This window comes from Epinephelus fuscoguttatus, linkage group LG6 (genome assembly GCF_011397635.1).
Source record: "Epinephelus fuscoguttatus linkage group LG6, E.fuscoguttatus.final_Chr_v1".
NCBI lineage: Eukaryota > Metazoa > Chordata > Actinopteri > Perciformes > Serranidae > Epinephelus > Epinephelus fuscoguttatus.
Window position 1 is genome coordinate 39,678,648 of NC_064757.1, and position 21,502 is coordinate 39,700,149.

Below are 21,502 nucleotides of genomic sequence, written 5' to 3' on the forward strand. Positions count from 1 at the left end.
CCTTTCCAGTTCTTCACTACATTACCCTGCTGTTCATCACTTTCCCTCTCTCAGTTGGGCTCGGGCAGAGAATCAGAGCTCTACTCCAGTTGAGCGCACAGCTGATAGGTAGCTTACGTGGTTTGTTTACATTATGTAACAGAAGTGCATATTTAACAGAGTCAGTGCAGACAGAGAGTAACGCTTGCTGTAAGGACACAGTGTAAAATCATATCGGGCACGCATTCTCCATGAACAAATTTTTAAAAAAGCGTGTTAAGTGCACCTGCTACATGACAGTGGCACAGGAGACGCACAGCCAGGACACTGTTGTGTGTTTTTGTCATGGAAATATAAGACCCTGACAAATGAGCTGAGGAAGACACGGAGGTGCAGTGGTATGTCAAGATGGCCTCAGTGGTTAGCGTTGCCACCTCACAGCCAAAGGGTCCCTGGTTTGAGCCTAGGGTGGGGGCTTCAAAGTCTAGGGTGAGGGAGCCCTTCTGTGTGGAGTTTGCATTGTGCAGACACAATGGAGACCTGGAATGGCTGGAGGCTCAAGGCAATTTACACTGTCAGCCAGGTATCGACTGCTCGCCTCTCTTCTTATTTCCTTCACAGCAGCCAAACTGAAACAATGGGTGCAACTGGCTGTCCAAAATCGATGCTATTAAAAGCCCATTCAGCTTGCTTTATGCCTTTTTAAATTCCCCATTTGAACACCAGCTGCATTTATCTTTCAGTTGGAAGTAAAGATTGTGCGCTTTGGCTTCGGTTAATCTGCTAATTCCTTTCTTTTTGCCATTAAAATGTGACACTCATTTGTGTTCCTGTTCGCAGAATGATGGATAACAATCTGGAACTAAAACTCAACTCAACTGAAATCACGTTATCATAAACTGGTTTCAGTCTCCTATGGCTCTAACACCAACAGCCCATCCAACCAGCTCATGACTTTATATCAGCCCCACCTTTTTTGTAACTCACACCTCAGGTGTTGTTTGCGAATGCTGTTAAAGTTTGAAGCCACTGCCATCAAAATAGCCGCTGCCGGTGTCTCTCAACTTGTGACATGACAGGTTATTAAAACTTTGTCTGATAAACAGGCTACCTGTGACTTCGACATTTAATTTCCAAAGCAGGGGGCAAATTTAATTTGGGAGAGTCTGTGAACAAATGCAACAGATCACATATCGTGCTTTTGACCAAATACATGTGGTTACATGTTTTTAGCTTGTTCGGGCATAAAATGGAGATAGCAGCAGAGCGCACACAGTCGGAGTGATGCTGCTGAGGTTAAAGTGACCAGTGACTCAGTAGCTGTCATGGGAATAAGAGCCAAGGTACATGAACAGTCTACTAGTGGCTGGCTACATCGAAAACATGACCCAAGCTCTATAGTAGCATGCAGGCTCAGACTCCAGGGGTAATTATTTTCTGGTGTGTTGATTCCGTCACAGCATGGGGTAGCGCTGAAGAAAAGATTTATTGTCGTGAATATGGGAATTTAAAAAAGCTGTGGCTATATCAGCTTCCCGCAGGCTACAACATATACTGAGTTTCCATTAAAATGACTAACTGCCTCTCACAGATCAGCTGTCATGCTGTTGTGATTTCAGCTGCAGGTTGAACTGTGTTTAAAAGCTTTTTGCCCTTGCACACGTGGACAGATTATGCCCTCTAGGGGCCTGCAGGCAAGCAGTGTTCATGGACATGATCCTTCTCCTTCACAAAGACATGGAGTAGATCTTTATGAGGGTTTGGCACTGGAGTGAGTTGGTCACATTAATACACGGGGGGTAAATCACAAGTTTCATCATGATACAATATCATATCAATTCTTTGGACAACAATATGATATTTGATGACATGATGATGTTTGAACGGTTAAGAAGATGTGCTTGGACATAGGGCTGTCACGATAACTGCAGTATTACAAATTTCTTGACTGAAAAGCCAACGGCAGGAGATGGCCAGCAGCCTCCACTTACGCCGTTCATGTTTTTGTCCTTTTTCATAAGAAGCACCACGTATTGCTGTATGCTACAAATGCCAGCAGCATGACAAGACGCTGAGAGTGTATTTTGCACCAGGTACTACACGATTGCTGTTTTTTCTAATCGCCAAGATCCGCGAGAGCCGCGTACATCCATATAGTGGGAATGATCGGGGCACCGACAATGAGGCTCTAAATAACACATTATCTGCCGCGAAACTCATTCATTTCACCACGTGAAATGATATCACGTCTGTGGACGTGATATCAACTAGACTTGGACGTCCACAGACGTTGCTTGCTCAGTGGGCACTAACAAGTTGATGCATTAAATGATATTATATGGTGACGTCTCTACAATTATCAGTCAAGAACAGTAAGTTAAATCCATTCTTGACAGATGTGTTTTCACAATTCTTAATGATGATATATTATCTTTCACCACGTAAAAAATTCAGTTTGTTTTAGCCTAACACACACTTCTCTACTGAGCACTGAGCTGCAGTGATTAGCCTAAATATCAAGATTCGTATTAGCTGGAGATACACCTTTTTTTTTTTCCCTGACTACAGATAGATCATAAACCCTTGAATATAAAAATGACTCATTGCAGTCAGTTGAGTAATATAAACATTAAAGTGCTTTTTAGGTTTTATTTGACACTCACACTGACACCACTACTGTCCCTCTCTGCCTACAGTTTGGCTCCGCCCACAAAATATGTCATAGCTGTTTACAAAACCCAAAAAGGCTCTATTTGTATTAATGATTTTGCTTAGCATTGATGATATTGGATTGCTGATTATTAAAAACAATACATTGATCCAGATTAATGCATCGTTATACCCCTAATTGATGCCATTTATACGTTTATATCAAGGTAGCCATTGCTTTAATATCATTGGTTTTGAGGCAATGCTGGGAATCACTGAGCTGGAGATCCTTACGGCAAAATTTGGTTGACGCAATTTTTTTTAGGTGGGATCTAAGTGGGGTAATGTAGTGCTATGCTCTCCATACACTTACATGTTTTTTTTATCTTTTTCACCCTTGCTGTCACCTCATATGTAAATGATGGCATTAAGAAAAATACCATAAGGAATCCATGAGCTATTTTTTCTCCCCACAACACCTGGCACAGATTTTAAAAAAGGTCAGTGTATGTATTTCAATGTGCAGCGTGAAGCTACGGATTTATTTCACAGGAGTGCACAGGAGAATTGAAGCATCAGTGACAGCTGAAAGATCAGCTAGTGACTCCTGCACTTTATAAAGGCCTGCAGACACTATATTTTTGTGGGCCGTTCCCAGCAGGGAAGCTCTGTAGTGGAACCAAGTTCAAAGCTGCATCAAAACATTTTACCTACAGGATTAAAACCATTCAAGCAATGTCTTATTGCTTTCACTCAGAGCACAGTGGGCTTGTTTTTTGAAGCTAGCTCCTGCAATCTCTGGCTGTCTCTTGCCTCATAGTTCTGAAAAGTAAGTTCAATAAACAACAAGATCAAGCAAAGGGATCATAAAAAAAAAAATCTAATTACTAGCACAATGTCATTGTAGGTTTTTCATGTTAACGAAGTCCTTTCATTTCTCATGTGAATGTTCACACAGTGAGGCCATCTTGACTGTGAATTTCAAAGGCTCAGGCTGTCAATCCTTTTGGGGCTTCGTTTCTCCAAACAGAAGGAATGTGCACATCAAATTAGCAACAATGCTAACCTAGCTAGAATATAAACAGAGCCATGGACATATATATTTTGTTAAAAGCAATCTTTTATGGCGGCCCAAGGAGTGCAAAATTAGATCAGTTTAAAAAAGAAATAATAAATAATGGAACAAATGTACATTACAGACAAAAATATGTACAATATAACCAAGGGAAAAAAAGATTCACTTTTTTTGTTTGTTTTACTCACTTCTATGAAATGTTAGCATCAGCCAACATTTTTTTTATTTAAATGTCTGTATGTCCCTTTTATCATTCTATCATTTCAAATTCTGAGTTTTTTGCTGGATCATGAACACAGCGCAGGTGGAGCTCCCCATGACTTCTTTTTTTTTCCTCAGCAGCAATTTGTGTGGGTGGATAACTGATCTGCTGAGTCGCTCAGAGCTGATCAGATCAGAGAGGAGCGGCTGCTGCAAATGAATCAAACTTTTAGAGCCAGCAGAATGAACAGTGTTCTTCTGCTCCATCTTTGCTCCAAGTGGGCTCTGCACTCCGACAGTGTGGTGCTACAAATAACCAAATGTATATGTATTCCAACAGTGATCCTAAGAATAGAAAATCTATTTATGACAGCAGATGTTAAAATAATGGCGGATCACCTTAAGAACGTAAATGTGTGGGAAACCCTGATGTTATGTCATGGTAGTTAACGCTTCTTTAAAGACTATGAGGTATACCAAATATATTGTCAGAATGCAGGATGCTGTGTGTCACTTACAGACCAATCCTGTAACCAATCGGCTATCGTCTGACAATGATAAAGACTCTGGGGTGAACGGCCAATATTTCTGATATTCAGGCAAAGTTCTCTTCTGTGCAGTTGATAAGCAGCTTGAGACAGGACCAGACAACATTTTGGTTAAACTCTATAAACAGATCACTTCATCAATGGATGATCGCTGAAGGGTTTTGGCCAAAATGTTCTGCTTCTTATGCTCTCCAATGCAGGCAACCAAAGCCCGCTCGAATGTAATTAGTCATCAGTATTCAGACTACAAACGGAAACCAGAGCTCTTCCAATGCAAAAGTCTTGTATCCTCAACTACAGATTCTGTATATATATATGCAAATATCTGTTTATAAGGATTAATACTGACTCTAACTAGTATTTTTTTTTTCACTTCCGTCTTGTCTCTTTATGGATTCATACAGACTTCCTCCTAATCCAAACAGAAGTTTCTACAGTCTGTAGCCAACTAATTAATTAAATTTGTCCCACTCTAATCAATAAAACAGAAAGTTACATGCTGTGTCTGTTTGTGGAGCAGCTTTTTTAATGAACCAGAGAGGCAAACAGATGTTTCTGTGCTAGACTTTTTTAAATTATTATTATTATATTACTATTGGAGATTCAAATCAACTTTGAATTTAAGAGCTGGGGTCGTTTGGTCGCACCAGAGCGAAAAAATTATAAATTGCTGCGTTTTAGTTTCAGTTCGGTTCCTGTTCACACTGACTTTTTCCAAATGAACCAAGAGGAGTAAACATGAAGTTGAAGGTAACTCGGTGATTGGACAGTTTTGGTGATTGTCATAATTCTGGGTACTGACATTTGCAGCAGCATTTTAATGCTTCTTAAGTGTTTATATTTGTGTTCTTTGGTTTCACAAAGAGCTCACAGAGAAATAACTGAGTGCAAGTATTGTTAGTAGGCTATTATTAGACTGCAAATCAGTCACATGCTGTAGATAATGACTAACATAGAGACAGGATGAAAAGAAGGCGTCTTGTACAGCAATGATTCAGGGTTTTATACTGTGGGATCACTGTCACACACTTAATAATGGACTTGATAAACAGATCAAGTACACAGAGTCAGATATAATCGTGACAGTTCAAACAGCTTTTTTATCAGGGAAAATACCCACACTGACGTGCATATGTGTTGCCATGGTTACATGAATGCATTAGCGAAAGTAATCGTAAGTGCTAATATCGTAGGCAACTGGACTTGCTTGCGTTTCTTGAAGATGTTTCACCTCTCATCCAAGAAGCTTCTTCAGATGCCATCTATGGGACCATCAATGCCTCACTCCAGCATGTTCTGTCGGGCTGCAAAACAGCACTGACACAGGGTCGGCTCAGATGGCGGCATGACCAAGTGCTCAGGAAGCTGGCAGAGGTGCTGGAAAAAAGTCGGCAGGAGGCAAACAACCAGAGTCCATCAGAAAGCCGATGCAGGATCCACTTCCTCAGGCAGGGGAACCCACAATGCATAACAGCAAGAGACCACCTGCCATGCTATTAACACCAGGGGCGGTGTGGAAGATGGAAGTAGACCTGGGTAGGCAGCTCCAGTTCCCACAGGAGGTATGCAGCACCACCTTAAGACCAGACGTGGTGCTGTGGTCTGCAGCCGTGAAGTCAGCAATACTGATCGAGCTGACGTGGAGCCACACTGAGCAGATCCACCAAAGAGCTCTCTGAGGATAAACAACTGAACCTGGCTGAAATGACGAGACAAGGCTTGGGGAGTAACATCCAAATAGGTTTTGCTGCAGGGGGTGTCAGGGAGACGTCCCTGTTCACTGCCCCGCCACCAGGAGATGTTCTGGGATAAGGGGTGAAACGTCAATGAGCGGTGGTCCCCAGCTGAAGACCCTGCAGGAAAACCTTGTGGTATGCGGTCAGGTGTAGGCCTGCCTCAGGGAAGAGGACGTCCCTGCCATGCACAGTCCACCACAGGCACCGTTGGAGGTGTGACAGGCCTAAGGCCCAGCATAAAGACCACCTCGCTGTAATGAAAAATACGTCAAGCTGGAACAGCCATCGTTAAACAGAGGGGGTGGCTACGACACTACTTATCCCCCATCTACAATGCAGTCTTGGAATCCATCCCCAGACGACTTCACACCCATTCACCCCTGGTCCCACCTGACCCTAATGACTCACATGGTGGCCAGGTAGGTCAGTGGCTCACACTGTGACCTTAACAACTCTGAAACTAAGAGCTCACGTGACCCCTATGACTCTGCAAGGGTTCCCACCCACACAGGGTTTATAGCCTGCAACTTCGTACCAGTCATTTAGAACTGAAGAAGCTTCTTGGATGAGAGGCGAAACATCTTCAAGAAACGCAAGCAGGTCCAGTTGCCTACGATATAGCACTTATTATTATCATGACCTGGATGACTGAGAATCTTCACCAACATTAGCATAAGTAGGTTATGGGATATACGCAGCCTTTATCAGGATCAATTATGAGATCATGGACAGATTTCACAATCAGCAGATGAATTTATTATTGGTTTAGCTGTTTCTAAAATCACATATCTGCTATCATAAAATCCTGTGGTTGGTTCGTTTTCTTTCAAACCACAAACGAACCACACCAGAGACTTTGAAGCGAACCAAGACCCATCTTTTCAAGCAGTCTTGGTTCAGTTGTTTGGTCCGCACCAGGGTTCAGTTAACAGCTTTCACACCAGCCCAGACGAACAGTACTAACCACAGAAATGGTCCTGAGTTTGTTTTAACCAAACCAGACAGGGTAGGTGTGAAAGCACCCTCAGGAATAATTGACACCACCACCAAAGTATTGTCTTCTACCCTGCTGTCTGTCTTTTATTTTTGTATTAAAAAAACAAACTTTTATTGCCTCTTCTTATTCCCAGTACAGCACAGACACAGGAGAGGAGATAAGTACTCGTATCCACAGCCAGCCAACACTTATTTCTCAACAGTGAAGGGAAAATGAATCGCTGAATGGATTTATTTCCGTTTATTGGCTGGCTTACTGTCAGGCCATTTGTACTGCAGGCTTATGACTGTATACAGAGGAATTTTTAATGGTATTTACTCTACCTACTGCATTTTATTGGTTTCAAGCTAAAATCTATTGGAACACGCCAGTAGCTGCTGCCTGGATGAAAATCAGTCAGATATGACAATTCCCACATTGAGCAGCCTCAGTCAACAAGGACATAAAGACATGATTGGCTTCCTGTAGGACTCCACTCGTCCAAGGCAGAATTAATTCAGTAACCTCTGGGGTAAATAAAAAAAGAATCTTACAATTACATCCCTGCAGTCCTCCCTTGAGTCACTGTTGTATTTTGTAAGCAAGATGTCTTAAAGCTTCTCTGTTTGAGTGTGACATGTTTTGAAATCGGATCATTTTCACAGGCTGAAATAAACAAGGCAATTGACCAGATTTCACCCCAACAATAAGACAATAAGAGGTTGATAGAAACTGTTGATGGTAAAGATGGACCAGTCCTGCCTCCCCTAATCGGCGAATCTAATCCATCAAGCACAAGAGAAGCAAACAAAACCTCTTCCAGCTGCATTACAGTGGCTCTTTTGTCAGTGTTGTGATCCTGCATTTCCTAAGCCTTCAGTCAATCTGCTCTCACATTACCATCAGATACCCTTCCCTTCTTTCTTATTACACAATGGAGACAGTCCTCTCTAATAAAAACAAGCAATTTAGGTTTTTTTTGGCCAGCTTAAAGCAACCTGTTTTTAGTACTTTGATATATGTTAACCGAAAGGACGGCAGATCTGAAAACCCTTGGTGCTGCTGCTGTCTCAGTAGGAGCTCCTGTGCAGAGGACTAGGTGCTTTAAAGTGAGGCATCTCTTTCTTTAAAATGGAAAATATCTATTTAAATGGACGGAGAAATGTGCTTAGAAATGAGGCAGGTCATTCTGTCAAGTGGAGAAAGCTTTCATAAACCTGAAAAGATGATTTTCCTTTTTAAAGCACATTTACATGTAAAATGGTACGGAGCTTTAAAGTGCAAGTTATTTTGGGTTCAAAGGGTTCCAGGGGTCAATTCACGTTTACTTCACAGTGACTTGTAGATGACTGGCAGTTAAATTAATATTTGGCTTCATGATTTAAGAGTCAAGGGTCAGTAAAAAGGTAGAAAAAGTATGACAAGAAAAGTGAACTGTGATTGCTAAGACGCATTTTAGTAAAGAAATAAAAGATCAAATTGACTAGTATTATATTTTGCTATGCACGCTGCTGACAGCAAACAGAAGCTTCACTTTATAGAAATCTGTTAACACATTCATGAAATCAGTTCACCCTCAGATTCTGGGTCACTCTGAGGTCACATTCAGCAGCCATAACATCAACAACATTGAGCATTTCTAAATTTAGTTCAACCTTTTCCGCAATTTGGAATAAATGGAAGCGATGGGCGTCCCACTAACTTATAGCATAGTTAAATTAGACACATGCCTCTTGTCTTTATATCATGAATTTCTTTTTTTTTAATGGCAATTTTTTTATTTAGGAAAAAATAAAAAATTTGGTTACTCCAAACCTTTACTCTGATATCTATTTCTTATACATGATAGTACTTTTATTTAAAACATAATGATACATGATTGACATCATTTACTGTAAAGCCAGCGTGCGTCAAATCAATTCACCACATTACAATACATTGACCAGCATTCTATACCTTCCACTAACTGTAAGTGAAGTCCATGTTTCATGCTTTACCTGTATATTTTAAATCGTCTTTATCTGAATTTCTCCCAGAAATGATCGTAGATCATATTGTTTTTGTGTATATCTGGCAACAACAGTTTATTTGTGATTTAAGTATTACACATCAAGATAGATAGATAGATAGATAGATAGATCGTGGATGGATGATAGATAGAAGGATGGATGGATGGATAAACATAGATAGATACATTATGGATGATGGATAGACAGAAGGATGGGTGGATGGAAAGACAGAAGGATGGATGGAAGGATATATAGATGGATGGATGGATGGATGGATGGATGGATAAATAGATAGATAGATCGTGGATAGATGATAGATAGAAGGATGGATGGAAGGATATATAGATGGATGGATGGATGGATGAACAAACATAGATAGATAAATTGTGGGTGGATGGATGGATGGATAAACAGATAGATAAATCATGGATGGGTAGATATAGATGGATGGATGGATAAATAAACAAACAAATAGATAAATTGTGGATGGATGATAGATAGGTAGGTAGGTAGATGGGTGGATATATAGATAAATCGTGGGTGGATAGATGGATGAAAAGGTGGATGGATGATAGACAGAAGGATATATAGATGGATAGATGATGGATAGACAGAAGGATGGATGAATGGATGGATGGATGGATAAACAGATAGATAAATTTTAGATGGTGGATAGACAGATAGAAGGATGGATGGATGGATGGATGGACGGATGGATGGATGGATAAACAAACAGATAGATAAATTGTGATAGATAGATAGATAGATAGATAGATAGATAGATAGATAGATAGATAGATAGATAGATGTAGAAGGTACTTAGAAGTAAAAGGTTAAGACAGCTATTTATTTGAAACCTCTGTATTATATATATTATGAATTAGTGTATATTTTCTGGTCTAGCTGTTACAGGTGGCAGAAGATGCCTTCATACATTACAATATTCTTGATTTCTTTTTAAAGATATGTTTTCCCAGAGCCTTCTCTCTGACCCTGGCTTGAGATAAGAGTTGATCCCTCTTCATGTTGTTCAGTATAATTGTAATTATTCCAGCATATTGACCCAACCTGTCAGGTCCATCCACCAAATAAAATAAGTGGAATAATCTAATAAGTCAGCTTGAATTCAGCATGAGCTCTCAGGCACAATTGTCCATAGTCATATTCAGAGGGAAAGGCAGCTATTGATGAAACAGGAGAGAACAATTTTAAAGTACATACCGTATTCACCTTTAGTACTTCTGACAGCCAAGGTCATCTATTTTGTCAGCAAACTTTCATTTTGAATAGACTTGCAGAAACATTATTATGGCTTTTATTATAAAAATAATGGATTTCAGTCTTTCTTTCAATATCTCAGTCATACTTTTCTTTAAAATCAGCTTGTCCTCCTGTCCTCTGGAACACTATTTAATCTCATTTTTCTCATTCTCTCCTCATCTTCAGCTTCTCTTTTACATATTAACATCAATCATTAAAATGCAGCTATACGGGCTATCGCTGCATTTTAATGATTGATGTTAATATTAGGACTGTGTTTTTAGGATGCCATTCACAGTGAAGGAGCCTGAGAGGCAGTCTGCAGGCACTGAAATGATCCCAGGTAGCTCTCTGTCGGAGCTTTTAGCCTGAATTCAAAGATAAAATGGGCCATTAGATAAACGAACATGGACATTTATACACTCACAGAATGTTCTCTTCTAGACTGTGGCAGCTGGACCAAAAGAGATTCACCCAGTCTGTAAATGCAAGGGGAACAAAACTAAATTTGCAAAGTGCACCCACCAATTCCCTGAGTAAATAGCGCCCTTGGGAATAAGGCATGAATAGTCAATTAAATTTGTCTGAGGTTGCACCGAGAATGTTTCCCCTCCTGGATGCCGCACAACATGGTCATTTGAGGGTTTTATTTCTGAGGTTGCACCGAGAATGTTTCCCCTCCTGGATGCCGCACAGCATGGTCATTTGAGGGTTTTATTTCCGTTCCAATACTCATTCAACTTTCATTCTCTTTCAGTCTTCATTTAGTAGTAAGACTTTTTGTTTCACTTCAGTGTCAGTTTAGTCTCCTGTTGGTTTTATTTTCTTGGGTCAGTATGTTTTTTATCTAATTTCCACAGGTATATAGCTTTTGGTGTGATAACAGTCATGAATTGGAAATGATGTTGATGGATTTTTAAATTAAACTGCAGAAAATCTCACTTGAATTCTCTGTATGAACAAATAGACCAAAGTTTAAACTCTGAGATGAAACTTTAAAACCCAAAGCAAAAACTCTGGAGATAGGATCCATCACCTCGTGTAAATCTATCAACATTTGTGGTTTGGCACCAAAAAAACGAACAATCTTTGTTCATTTTGCAGCTACAGTAAGTGTTATACCGTCAGAGTATCAAAATAACAGCGTGCAGCGAGGGCTAAATGAGGAAACACGTGTTTATTCTAAACTTCAGGTTCGTCATTGTCGTCGTCTGTAGCTTCCAGACCGTCTGTTACACCTGGCAACAATGTGGCGACTGATACAACAAATCATCACAATCATGATGCACATGTGACACAGATTAAACGCACAGATCTGTCCTACCTAAAGGATAGCTTAGTGCTAACCATGCAGGTATTGTCAGTTTTATTTGCCCAGGGTTGGAGATACCTGTCTGTGAAATTTCAGCAGAGGTGAATGAAAGTTCTTTTGTAGAGCTCGAAGCAGTGGGGAAAATTATATATGGAAAAACATAGCAGTAACACCTCTATCTGGAAACAGTGCCCCAGTTATGCTGAATAATCTACAGACATTAGAGACTTTTTCTTTGGTAGGGAGTGTTTTCACTGAAAACTGCTGATATGAAGGTCTGTTGAATATTCAAAGTAACCAGGACATTGTCTTTTGGGGTAGAAGCTGCTGTCAAGTCCTTAAATGTGATTTTCAGTGCTTTGATCACTGCACTGTTTGCATATTTAGTATCTGGGCAACAGCAGAAACCTCAGAACCTTCAGAGATAGAAACAGAATCTGCAAAGGTGCTTTAGATACCGCCAGAAATAAGTGTGGGGTGTCGGGAGATGGGTGACACTCCATCTGCAGCACGGAACAAACCTCCACCAGCTCTGAAACATGGAGAGACCTTGGCTGGAAGAATATAATTTGATTTTTTTTTTATCACACCATATGCAAAATACAAACAATCAAACAACAGTCAGCAGTGTTGTAGACTCTGTGGGCAGGTGAATACCAGTCACCCACATATATTTTGGTCATGTATAAAACTACAAATATTCTGGGACGGGATTATTCTCATCGTTGAGAGTTTTAGTTTACAAGATCCCAAGGCACTCACGGATTGTGTTTTTGGGATTAATACCTGAGGACATTATTCATAAGATCTATCTGTTCCAAGTCCTTATACTGGCATGCAAAAAAGCTGTTACTAGGAACTGGCTGAAACATGACCCTCCATTTCCAGGACAGTGGATGGATGTTGTAGTTGTAGAGGAACTATATTCCATGGAAAATCTAACCTTTCACCTGAGGACTAAAGCACGGATACATGCAACGCTGGGATAAATGGACAGACTGTAACAGAAATGAGGTGTTATTTAATCAGCTGGTCTGAAGACATGTATCAAGCCTGATCAAAGGATAAGTGTGGAAGAGCACAAACATAAGGAGTATTTTATCATGTCAGCCTTTGGACTGTTTTCTTCAGCATATCCAAGTGGTATTAGTGTTTGCGCCGCTGTCGCAAAGACAACCAGATCACTTCAGTTTTCCTCAGACCTGAGCTATTACCAACAACGCAGGACAAACTACATATTGTTTGCCACAGTTACTTTGGTTGTTTCACCATCTGCTATTTCCCCTAGTGGGGAAAGGAACTGCAGAGAACTTACAGTGATGCTCTTTGGTAACTGGGGGTAGCTGCTGATAGCTACTGAGAAAAATAAAAGCTCTTTCTTCTTCCTGTTTTGGCTGCTCAATAGTTGATGCACTGTCTTTGTGCTGTAAAGTGAGTCTTCATTTTCCTTGGAGATCGTACCCAGTGGCAGACAGAATCATATAGTCAATGCAAGGCTTTTAGGGAATTAACAATCGACTTTCACTTCATAATGATAAAGAACAAAACTTTTTTTCCCATTTGAAAAAGAAGTAAATTTGATGTGACTTTTCAAATTTAATAATTTCTTACGATAACCTTCATCCTTTCACCTGATGTCCTCCAGGTTACGCTCCAGTCACAGGAATGTGTCACCCAGTCCGGAGCTGCACCCTTAACCATGAAGACGGCTTCTCCTCAGCCTTCGTTGTGGCTCACGAGACGGGACATGTGTAAGTTCTTGTTTTGTTTTTCCTTCTTAGCCATTGTAGGGGTTTGGAGCTCACAAACACACATATTCAACTTCCTAGTGTGACACTTGACTGTAATACAGAGAAATTATTGTCCTTCCACGGCCTCAAAAGTTAAGTGTGAACATTTACCCGGGGCTTTGTTTGTCCCTGTGATCTCTATGTTAACTGACATGGGGGACCTTTAAGCAGAAGGGCCTTCAGCAGTCTGACAGTGAACATGTTGGTCTTTATTGAATTTCAGGGTTTGTTTATTGAGCACATGTCCAGAAACACAAGCACTCAGCTGCTGTTTGTCATCACGTCCCCCTTTCTCTTTTCCCAACCTTGAACACATCTTAAACATTGACCGCAATTCCTGAAACATATTTCACCTCTAAAGCAACAGATCACAACGACACCACTCTCACACAGGGACACCAGACACACTCACGTGAGCTGGGAACGCATCAGAAATATCAGAGATTGGCACAATGACACACTGAACAACTGGTAGACTATGTTTAGAGTCACGCCACTAGGCAACCCCCAGCTCCGGTGTATATGCAAATTGTTCAACATTCAACATTTAAAATGAGATTTAGCAGATCTGAACACCATCTGCAGAGCGGAATCTGCCTGACACGACCACAAATTCAATTTTGTGTGCGTGTTGAAATTCAAGTGCCTCAGACATGGAGGCAGGGAGATGGTGTAGTACAAAGTGAGGATGTCCTTCAGCACGTGCAGCAGGTGTTTGACAAAGTCAACCAGCTGAGACAGCAAGGATTCATCCTGTTTGAATGTCCCCAAGCAAGACACCGAATCCTCCAACTTCACGGTTGTTGCTCTGCATCTAATGCTGGGGGGGCCGGTGAACAGGGATTAATAGACTTTCCCTGGAAGAATAACATATAAAAACAACATGGAATCCCAGAGGTGTAGTGTACACACACGCAGCTGCTGTGAGGGGATCCAGAGACAATTCTTAGAATTCAATTACAAGATTAAATCCTTGTAAAGAAAAAAAATCCTTAGACAGCAGCTAAGCCTCTGAACTGAAGAACAGCTAACAGAAGCAAGGGTGATGTCTGAAAATCTTAAGTGCTTCCTAAGATGAGATAAATGGCTGTACAGGAATAAAGATCTTTAAATGCTGTTTGTTAAAGCTGTGTAGGGGATATTACTTTGTGGCTGATTTTGATCACAGGTTTGCATGTCACAGTCAGTAATCAGTGTTTGTTTGTTTTTTCACAATATTGGGTATGGTTATTTTTAGAGTGTCTCATGAGCCATATCTCAATGTCCTCAACAGCCCTGCTGTTCAGGGACAATAGGGATTACAAGTGTATCAGTGAACCACACTTCACTGTCTATGTGATTATAGAGAAGGGGCCTCAAACTCACATTGCCTGAGGCCCACTGGAGAGGTTGTTCTGCTAGGGAGGGTACATGTAGCCCATAGCCTGTAAAAACAATCGACGTAGCTACTGTGACGTCACCCATTGGTTTATGGACTCCCATTTTGAAGCCTTGAGTTCGGCAATTTGGCTGTTGCCATCATGGTTTTTTGGAGACAGGCTGGTTATGCGGAGGAGCAAGGGGTTGATCTGACTAAGTAAATGGGTGAGTTATATAAAAAAATTCACCCTCTGTACAGTTATCATGATAGATAGATATTGTCATTCTATATTAGATATAATGAGATTAAGGGTGCCATTCCATTAGTTCTGTAAAAAATAGATAGACAAGACAACCAGCTCAACATGACATAAACACAGCTGTGTAATAGCTATAATATCAAATGATAAAAATAGATATAACAATAAAAGACAGTGGTTAAAATATTGCACAGTGTAGATATTGTGCACGATTATTGTTTGGTTAGTGTTCTTACAGCCCAGGTAAAGAAACTGTTCCCTAGTTTGGAGCTGCGAGCTCTCAATGACCTGTAGCGCCTGCCTGAGGGCATCAGGTCAAACAGATGATGTGCTGAGTGGAACCTTCTGGTCCTTCTGAAGCTGGGGATCTCCTCCAAGGAGGGCAGAGGGCAGCCAATAATCCTCAGGGCTGTGACCCTCTGCAGAGTCTTCCTGAGATGTGAAGGCCCCAGTTAATGTCGAGAGGCGCGTGGTCAGCTCTGATCCCTCTGCAGTCTATGGTGACCTCCTTGGTTTTTGTGGTGTTCAGCAGCAGATTGTTGGCCGAACAACACGCTGCCAGTTACTGCTGAAGGGGGAAATTAGCTATAGAGACCAAAAAACATTTTTTTGTACCACACTGTAAACGTGTTTATTACTGATGTAAAGTTGGGCATTTTAACATGGGTGTCGCCTCTGGAGCATGCCTCAATTATGGCATTAGGGAAACTGCATATTTTGGCTCCATTTTTCAGCCCTGGAGGTTGCCACTGTTTCATTTCATTAGCTCAGGGGCACTCCACCTTTAAAAGGACAGTTCACCCTGAAATCAAATCAGTCCAGGTTGTTTCAGTGTGAGTTGCCGAGTGTTGGAAATGTCAGCCGTGGAGATGTCTGCCTTCCCTCCAGTGTAATGGAGCTACGTGTCACTCGGCTTGTGGTGCTCAGAGTCCCTAAAAATACATTTTAAAAATGTATGGTTAGCAGGTGTTGTTCAGTGGAAAGTCTCCTGGTCTCCTCATTTGACTCCTACACGATCCTCAGTGACCACTAATAGAAGATAAACATCCAACAGCATGCACATGCCCTGTGTTTTTAATTAACCTGTTGCCATGGTAGCGACTTTTTGTTAAGCACGACTTCTTGACAGATGTGAATCAAGGCACCCCTTGTTTCTAGGTAACTGAAGTCAGTAATGTGACCACGGATCCAGACAGAGAAAAATATTAATGTAAATTTTAGTAAATATTTACGATGTGACTGTAGAGTTCCTACAGTAAAGAGCTGTCCCTAAATACTTTCATTGTGTTATATATGTCACTGTGAATATTTTATAAACACTGTATGAGGTTTCTGGAAGTGTGAACATATATACAGTATACTTTGATTATATCTGAGACAAACTGTCATAGCTGTAGAATACAAAGTATAACAGAGGCTCTGCAGCCTCCAGAGGAAGAGTCCGAGGGGATGATAATTTAATCAGCAGCAAAGTGATCAGAATACAGACGGTGTGACATTGAAGAGACACACTGAGAAAACCAACAAAGAGGAAGTCATGATCAAGATGTTTCAGATGCACTCGCCCACACATCACACTGCATCGACAGCAGGCATGTGTCTGGGTGCGAAGTTGATCCTTTTTTTGTGAAAAGGACAATCTGTCACCACCATATGTAAGATATCGTGTTATAACATATTACAGTGATATTTCCAAAAGTGACAAATGGATTAAATGGACGAGAAAGATGATATGAGCCCTGTGACCTGAAACAGAGTTCAATATTTCATGTATTTGATAAGGGTGGGAATCTCCAGGCACCTCAGGATTTGCTTTGATTATGATTCAGAGGGCAACAATTCAATGATAAAACGATTATCGTTTCTATACATGATTTATTTTACTTTATTTTAATTTACTTTTAAAAGCAGCATGCAGTCTTAGCATACTGTGATCCACAATTAAACAAATCTGCTTGAATACAATGTGTCTCTTAGGCCCCAGTCACAGAGGAAGCTTTTAGCAGCTGGAGGCGGCTTTTCATTTGAGTTTTTAATGAGAAGCTTTTTGCTCGCAGTTTTTGCAATGCAGTGTACCTCGCGTGTCTGCGCTCTCTGCATCTCTTCTTTCATGTTTTTTTTCCCCATAGTCTAATGGGATGATTTGAGTTGGTGCGTTGGTGGTGAGTTGGTTGGAACAGTTGGTGAACAATGGAGGAGAATCTGGTGGTGGTGGTTGCCAGATACCCAGAGCTATACTGCCTGACGATAGACAGCAGGTTGTCAAACTGCCCCCTGGGTCATCCTAAAATATGCCTGGAAACGGCCATCATGGAGGAGAAGCTCCTGGACCAACTGGTGGTACTCCCCATGATCCACCCTCTTTTTTAGGGTCTCATGTACCCATACAGATCTCTGTTTATCTGCTGACAGCCTCTCACCCTCAACCAGAGCTCCAGATAGTACCCTCTGCCTCAACATGTCAGGAACTAGATACTGATTACTGTGGAAAAAATAAATAAACAGTAGATTGATTTCAGGAGAAGAATAGTGTAAGGATGTGATGGGGAAATGCTGTCTCTGTGATCGGGGCCTTATACAGGTCCCTCTTCCCTTTAGCCTTGAAGCCATTATGTTTCCATACCGAGCTTTATAACCAAAGGGACGCAGTCTGATTGTTTCCCGTTGTGGCTCCTCATGCTCACCCATTGTGGGATATTTACGCGGAGGTAGTGTCCAGTGCTTACACGCTGTAATATTTCAACATAAATACTATGAAACTCATGTACTGTTGAGTAATAACTGGTCTAAAGCCTTTATATCTTAAAAGATTAAATTCAATAATAAATTAATTAATGATTTGCAAGCAGGTTACAGTCTCCTTCCTGTAGGGATATGCAATATGATTAAAAATAAAGCATATTTTAGCATGAAAATTCATTCCTGACGTGTTAAAAAAATAATGATAATTCAAAGTTCACTTTCCAGCTTTTTTTTATTATTATTATTATTTTGGGGGGAACTTTCAACAACATCTCATAATCTTGATCAGCTGATGTTTGGAGGTCTGTCAGTCGAGCAAACTCTGTTAAAGGTTAGATTTCCCCCCAACTTCAATTGGTGATCGCTGATTTTGAATTTGTAAGCAGAACTGAGTCACTGCACTACATCTTCAGATTAGTGGCAGCTGCTGGTCTTTCAAACAGGGGAAGCTCACTTTAAGTTTACATCATAAAATTTGTCATATTGTAGCAAGGCAGTAACTTATAAAAGGAACATTTAATTGAAGCCGTTTTTCAACCACACTCATGCCATAGAACCACAGCAACACACACCTCAAAGATTTTCAGATGGGTTTAAACACCTGAACTGTGTACAAACGGTGAAAATGAGCTCTATGGCTTATGGAAATAAGGAACTCTGGACGGCACTCTGTCAGAAGACTCCACTCGTAAATATCCGCATGGGACTGAGCTCGAAATGCGACGCGTTGTCAATCACAAAGGGGTTCAGCCTTTTAGACAATTCCTCCAATCATCATGCAGACACCGAGCGTCCTCTCCCGCCTACCTCTCCATTACCTCTCCATCATCACTTCCAGGGAAGCTGAGCCTCCCTGGAAGTGATGATTTTGTCACAATTATCCAGTGACCGTCTCGCTTTGCTGCATGAAAAAAAACCTGCTCAGCGCTGTCTCATAGGAATGCTTGGAGGCTCCGCGTCCACCGTGCTGACACAAGAATGTATGACAGGGAGGTCGTGTTTGAAAACTGGTGATAAACAGCTGACGTTTGAACATCATAATCCTGATGTGAAACGCATCCTAGCGCACGTTTAATGCATTGTAAATTCTTATTTTAATGTAAATTCAATAGTGCGCCCTGCCTCAGATACATCTGAAAAAGTAATGAAACAAGAATGGGTCAAAACCTAGTGTATGGCTCGACCATGTATGAAACACTAGAGGGCTTTTAATTTGAAATGATAAGTGAATGCTATATATCCAGTCATGGACTTTCATTCTCCTTGATTTTCACTTACAGCCCCGTTGTTATGGTCCAGCCCAAAGTTAATTTTAATACACCTTAAAATGAAGAACAGTACACTGAGACACAGTAACACAGCAGAGGAGATCTACTTTCTCTGAAGCTGCACCCACTGATTATTTAACACAACCTTCCCCCCTGTACGTCCCTGACTGGTGGAGGCTGCGCAGCCATCGGCCACTGTCAGAGCCAAGTTCTGCTGATAATGACAGTTTGTAAAATGCCCTATCAGTGCAAAGGAGAGTTTTGTCATCTCTTCTGACATTTTAACATGTAATATTCACTTTGATTTTAATCAGTGTCTTATTTCCACTTTTTCCTTATAATGGTGGCGGCACTTGTTCTGACCATCTTTGGTGTTGACATTGTAACACCCAATACTCAGTAACGTTTAAATAGATGTAAGGCTTGTGTCACACAGACACGGCTGTTCCTCAAACAAAGCTGATGAGGTGATCCTCTTTCCTCTGTCCAAAACTGCCATTTCGTCCACAGCTGGCTGATTAGTTAGCTAGCTTGCAGAAAAAATGAGCAGAATGACAATATCAACCATCGGATGATAACAATTTGCTTTTCTACGCTGTGAAGAGTGTGTTGATGAAGCATTAAGTTGTTACATTTCACTCATGTAGTGGCTGGCTAGGTGGCTACCTAGTTTGTTAATTCCACCATGCTATCAAGTGACACTGATTGCAGAAAATGAGGAATACAGTAATTCAAGACTGTCAGCGTCCACGGCTCTGTGAGCCCATCAGCACTCATTCATTCAAAAGAGCAACAGCCAGTAGGATAACACTAACACTCATGTCATCAGTCACTCTGCCCAGTGGTTTAACTTCATCACTCACTCACTCACAGACAGACTTTTGTGTGGCCTCCACTTTGCGATCCAGAATGTGGCATCAAATATCAATGCTATGCGGATGACGTCCAGCTGTACATGCCACTACAGCCTGATGACCTCTCTCAGACCTGTAATCTAAATGCATGTGTATGTAAAATTAATCTCTGGATGAGTCAGAACCTTCTCATGTTAAATGCTGCCAAGACTGACCTAGTGGTGATCAAGCCCTCTAATTACAAGCAGTTGTCTCTAAAGTATAAGAAACTTACGAGTCACCTTTGACCATACTTTATCTTTTTAGCCTCATAAAAGCGAGATCACCAAATCAACCTTTTTCCACCTCCTTAACATTGCTAAAATCCTCCCTGTTTTGTCTCATCGCAATGCTGAAATCGTCCTCCATGCTCTTGTGTCTTCTAGATTAGACTATTGTAATGTTCTTTTCTCTGGCCTCCCTGCATCTGCTACTCGTAGTCTTCAACTTGTGCAGAACACTGCCGCTAGAATTTTGACCAGAACCAGTAAATTCAGTCATGTAACTCTTGTCCTAGCTTCTCTGCACTGGTTGCCAGTCCATGCCAGAGCTGATTAAGATCCTTGTTTTAACTTACAAGGCATTACATGGTCTGGCCCCATCCTACCTATACAGATTACTCACACCCTATACTGCGCCTCGTCCCCTGCGCTCTTTGAACTCTCACCTTCTGGTCATTCCCTCGATATATAAAAAAAATCAATTGGTTGCAGGGCCTTCTCCTACCGTGCACCTTACTTATGGAATCACCTCCTGCTGCATATTAAAGAATCCACTTCCATTGCAATTTTTAAAACGCACCTTTTTACCCAATGTTTTGGAGAAATTTGGGGTTCTAATTGTTATATTCTTGTCTGTTTTTCCTTTGTCTTTTTGTGTGTTTTTGCTTATTTGGCTGTCTACCCTTGATCGTTTTTTTGTGATTCTGTAAAGTGTATTGAGACCATGTTTCTACCATGGTGATTTTACACTCTAAATAAAGGGTATGAATGATTACTGAGTACCATGGATGGTAGCCTCGGCCACTATTGTGTGAATGGATGAATTTGCCATGAAGTGTAAAAGCGCTTTGAGAGTAGAGGAAGAGTAGAAAGGCTCCATACAAGTGTGGTCCATTTACCGTTGTTCTCATTCCTGGTGAAAATTTGCCTCACAAGACAAAATGCACATATAAAGCAGAGAGATAACGACACACGCTGATACAGAATCTCCAGAAGGGCTTCAACACTTCATGCATTTTTAAAGACAATTTAATGTGAAGTATCAACAGCTCCTCTGCTGACACAAGTGTTTACTGATACTTACTGTGTGTTAGCAAAATACAACCGCTTATTAAGAGCAAGGGCAGTATAGGATGCAGAGCATAGCACATTAAACACATCAGCTTCTATGCAAGCCTCTTTTTGTTTCAGCTTCCTCTCACTGTTCATCCAGGCTGTGTGATG

At 41.0% G+C, this 21,502-nt stretch overlaps 1 protein-coding gene across 1 annotated transcript in view; it reads left to right on the top strand.

The window, feature by feature from the left end:
* Positions 1–21,502, top strand: part of adamts3 (ADAM metallopeptidase with thrombospondin type 1 motif, 3) — a 222,900-nt gene that overhangs the window by 119,867 nt on the left and 81,531 nt on the right. The window contains exon 8 of the mRNA XM_049578474.1: positions 13,391–13,496. Coding sequence (XP_049434431.1) covers positions 13,391–13,496 — 106 coding nt within the window. The remainder of the gene's footprint in view (positions 1–13,390; positions 13,497–21,502) is intronic.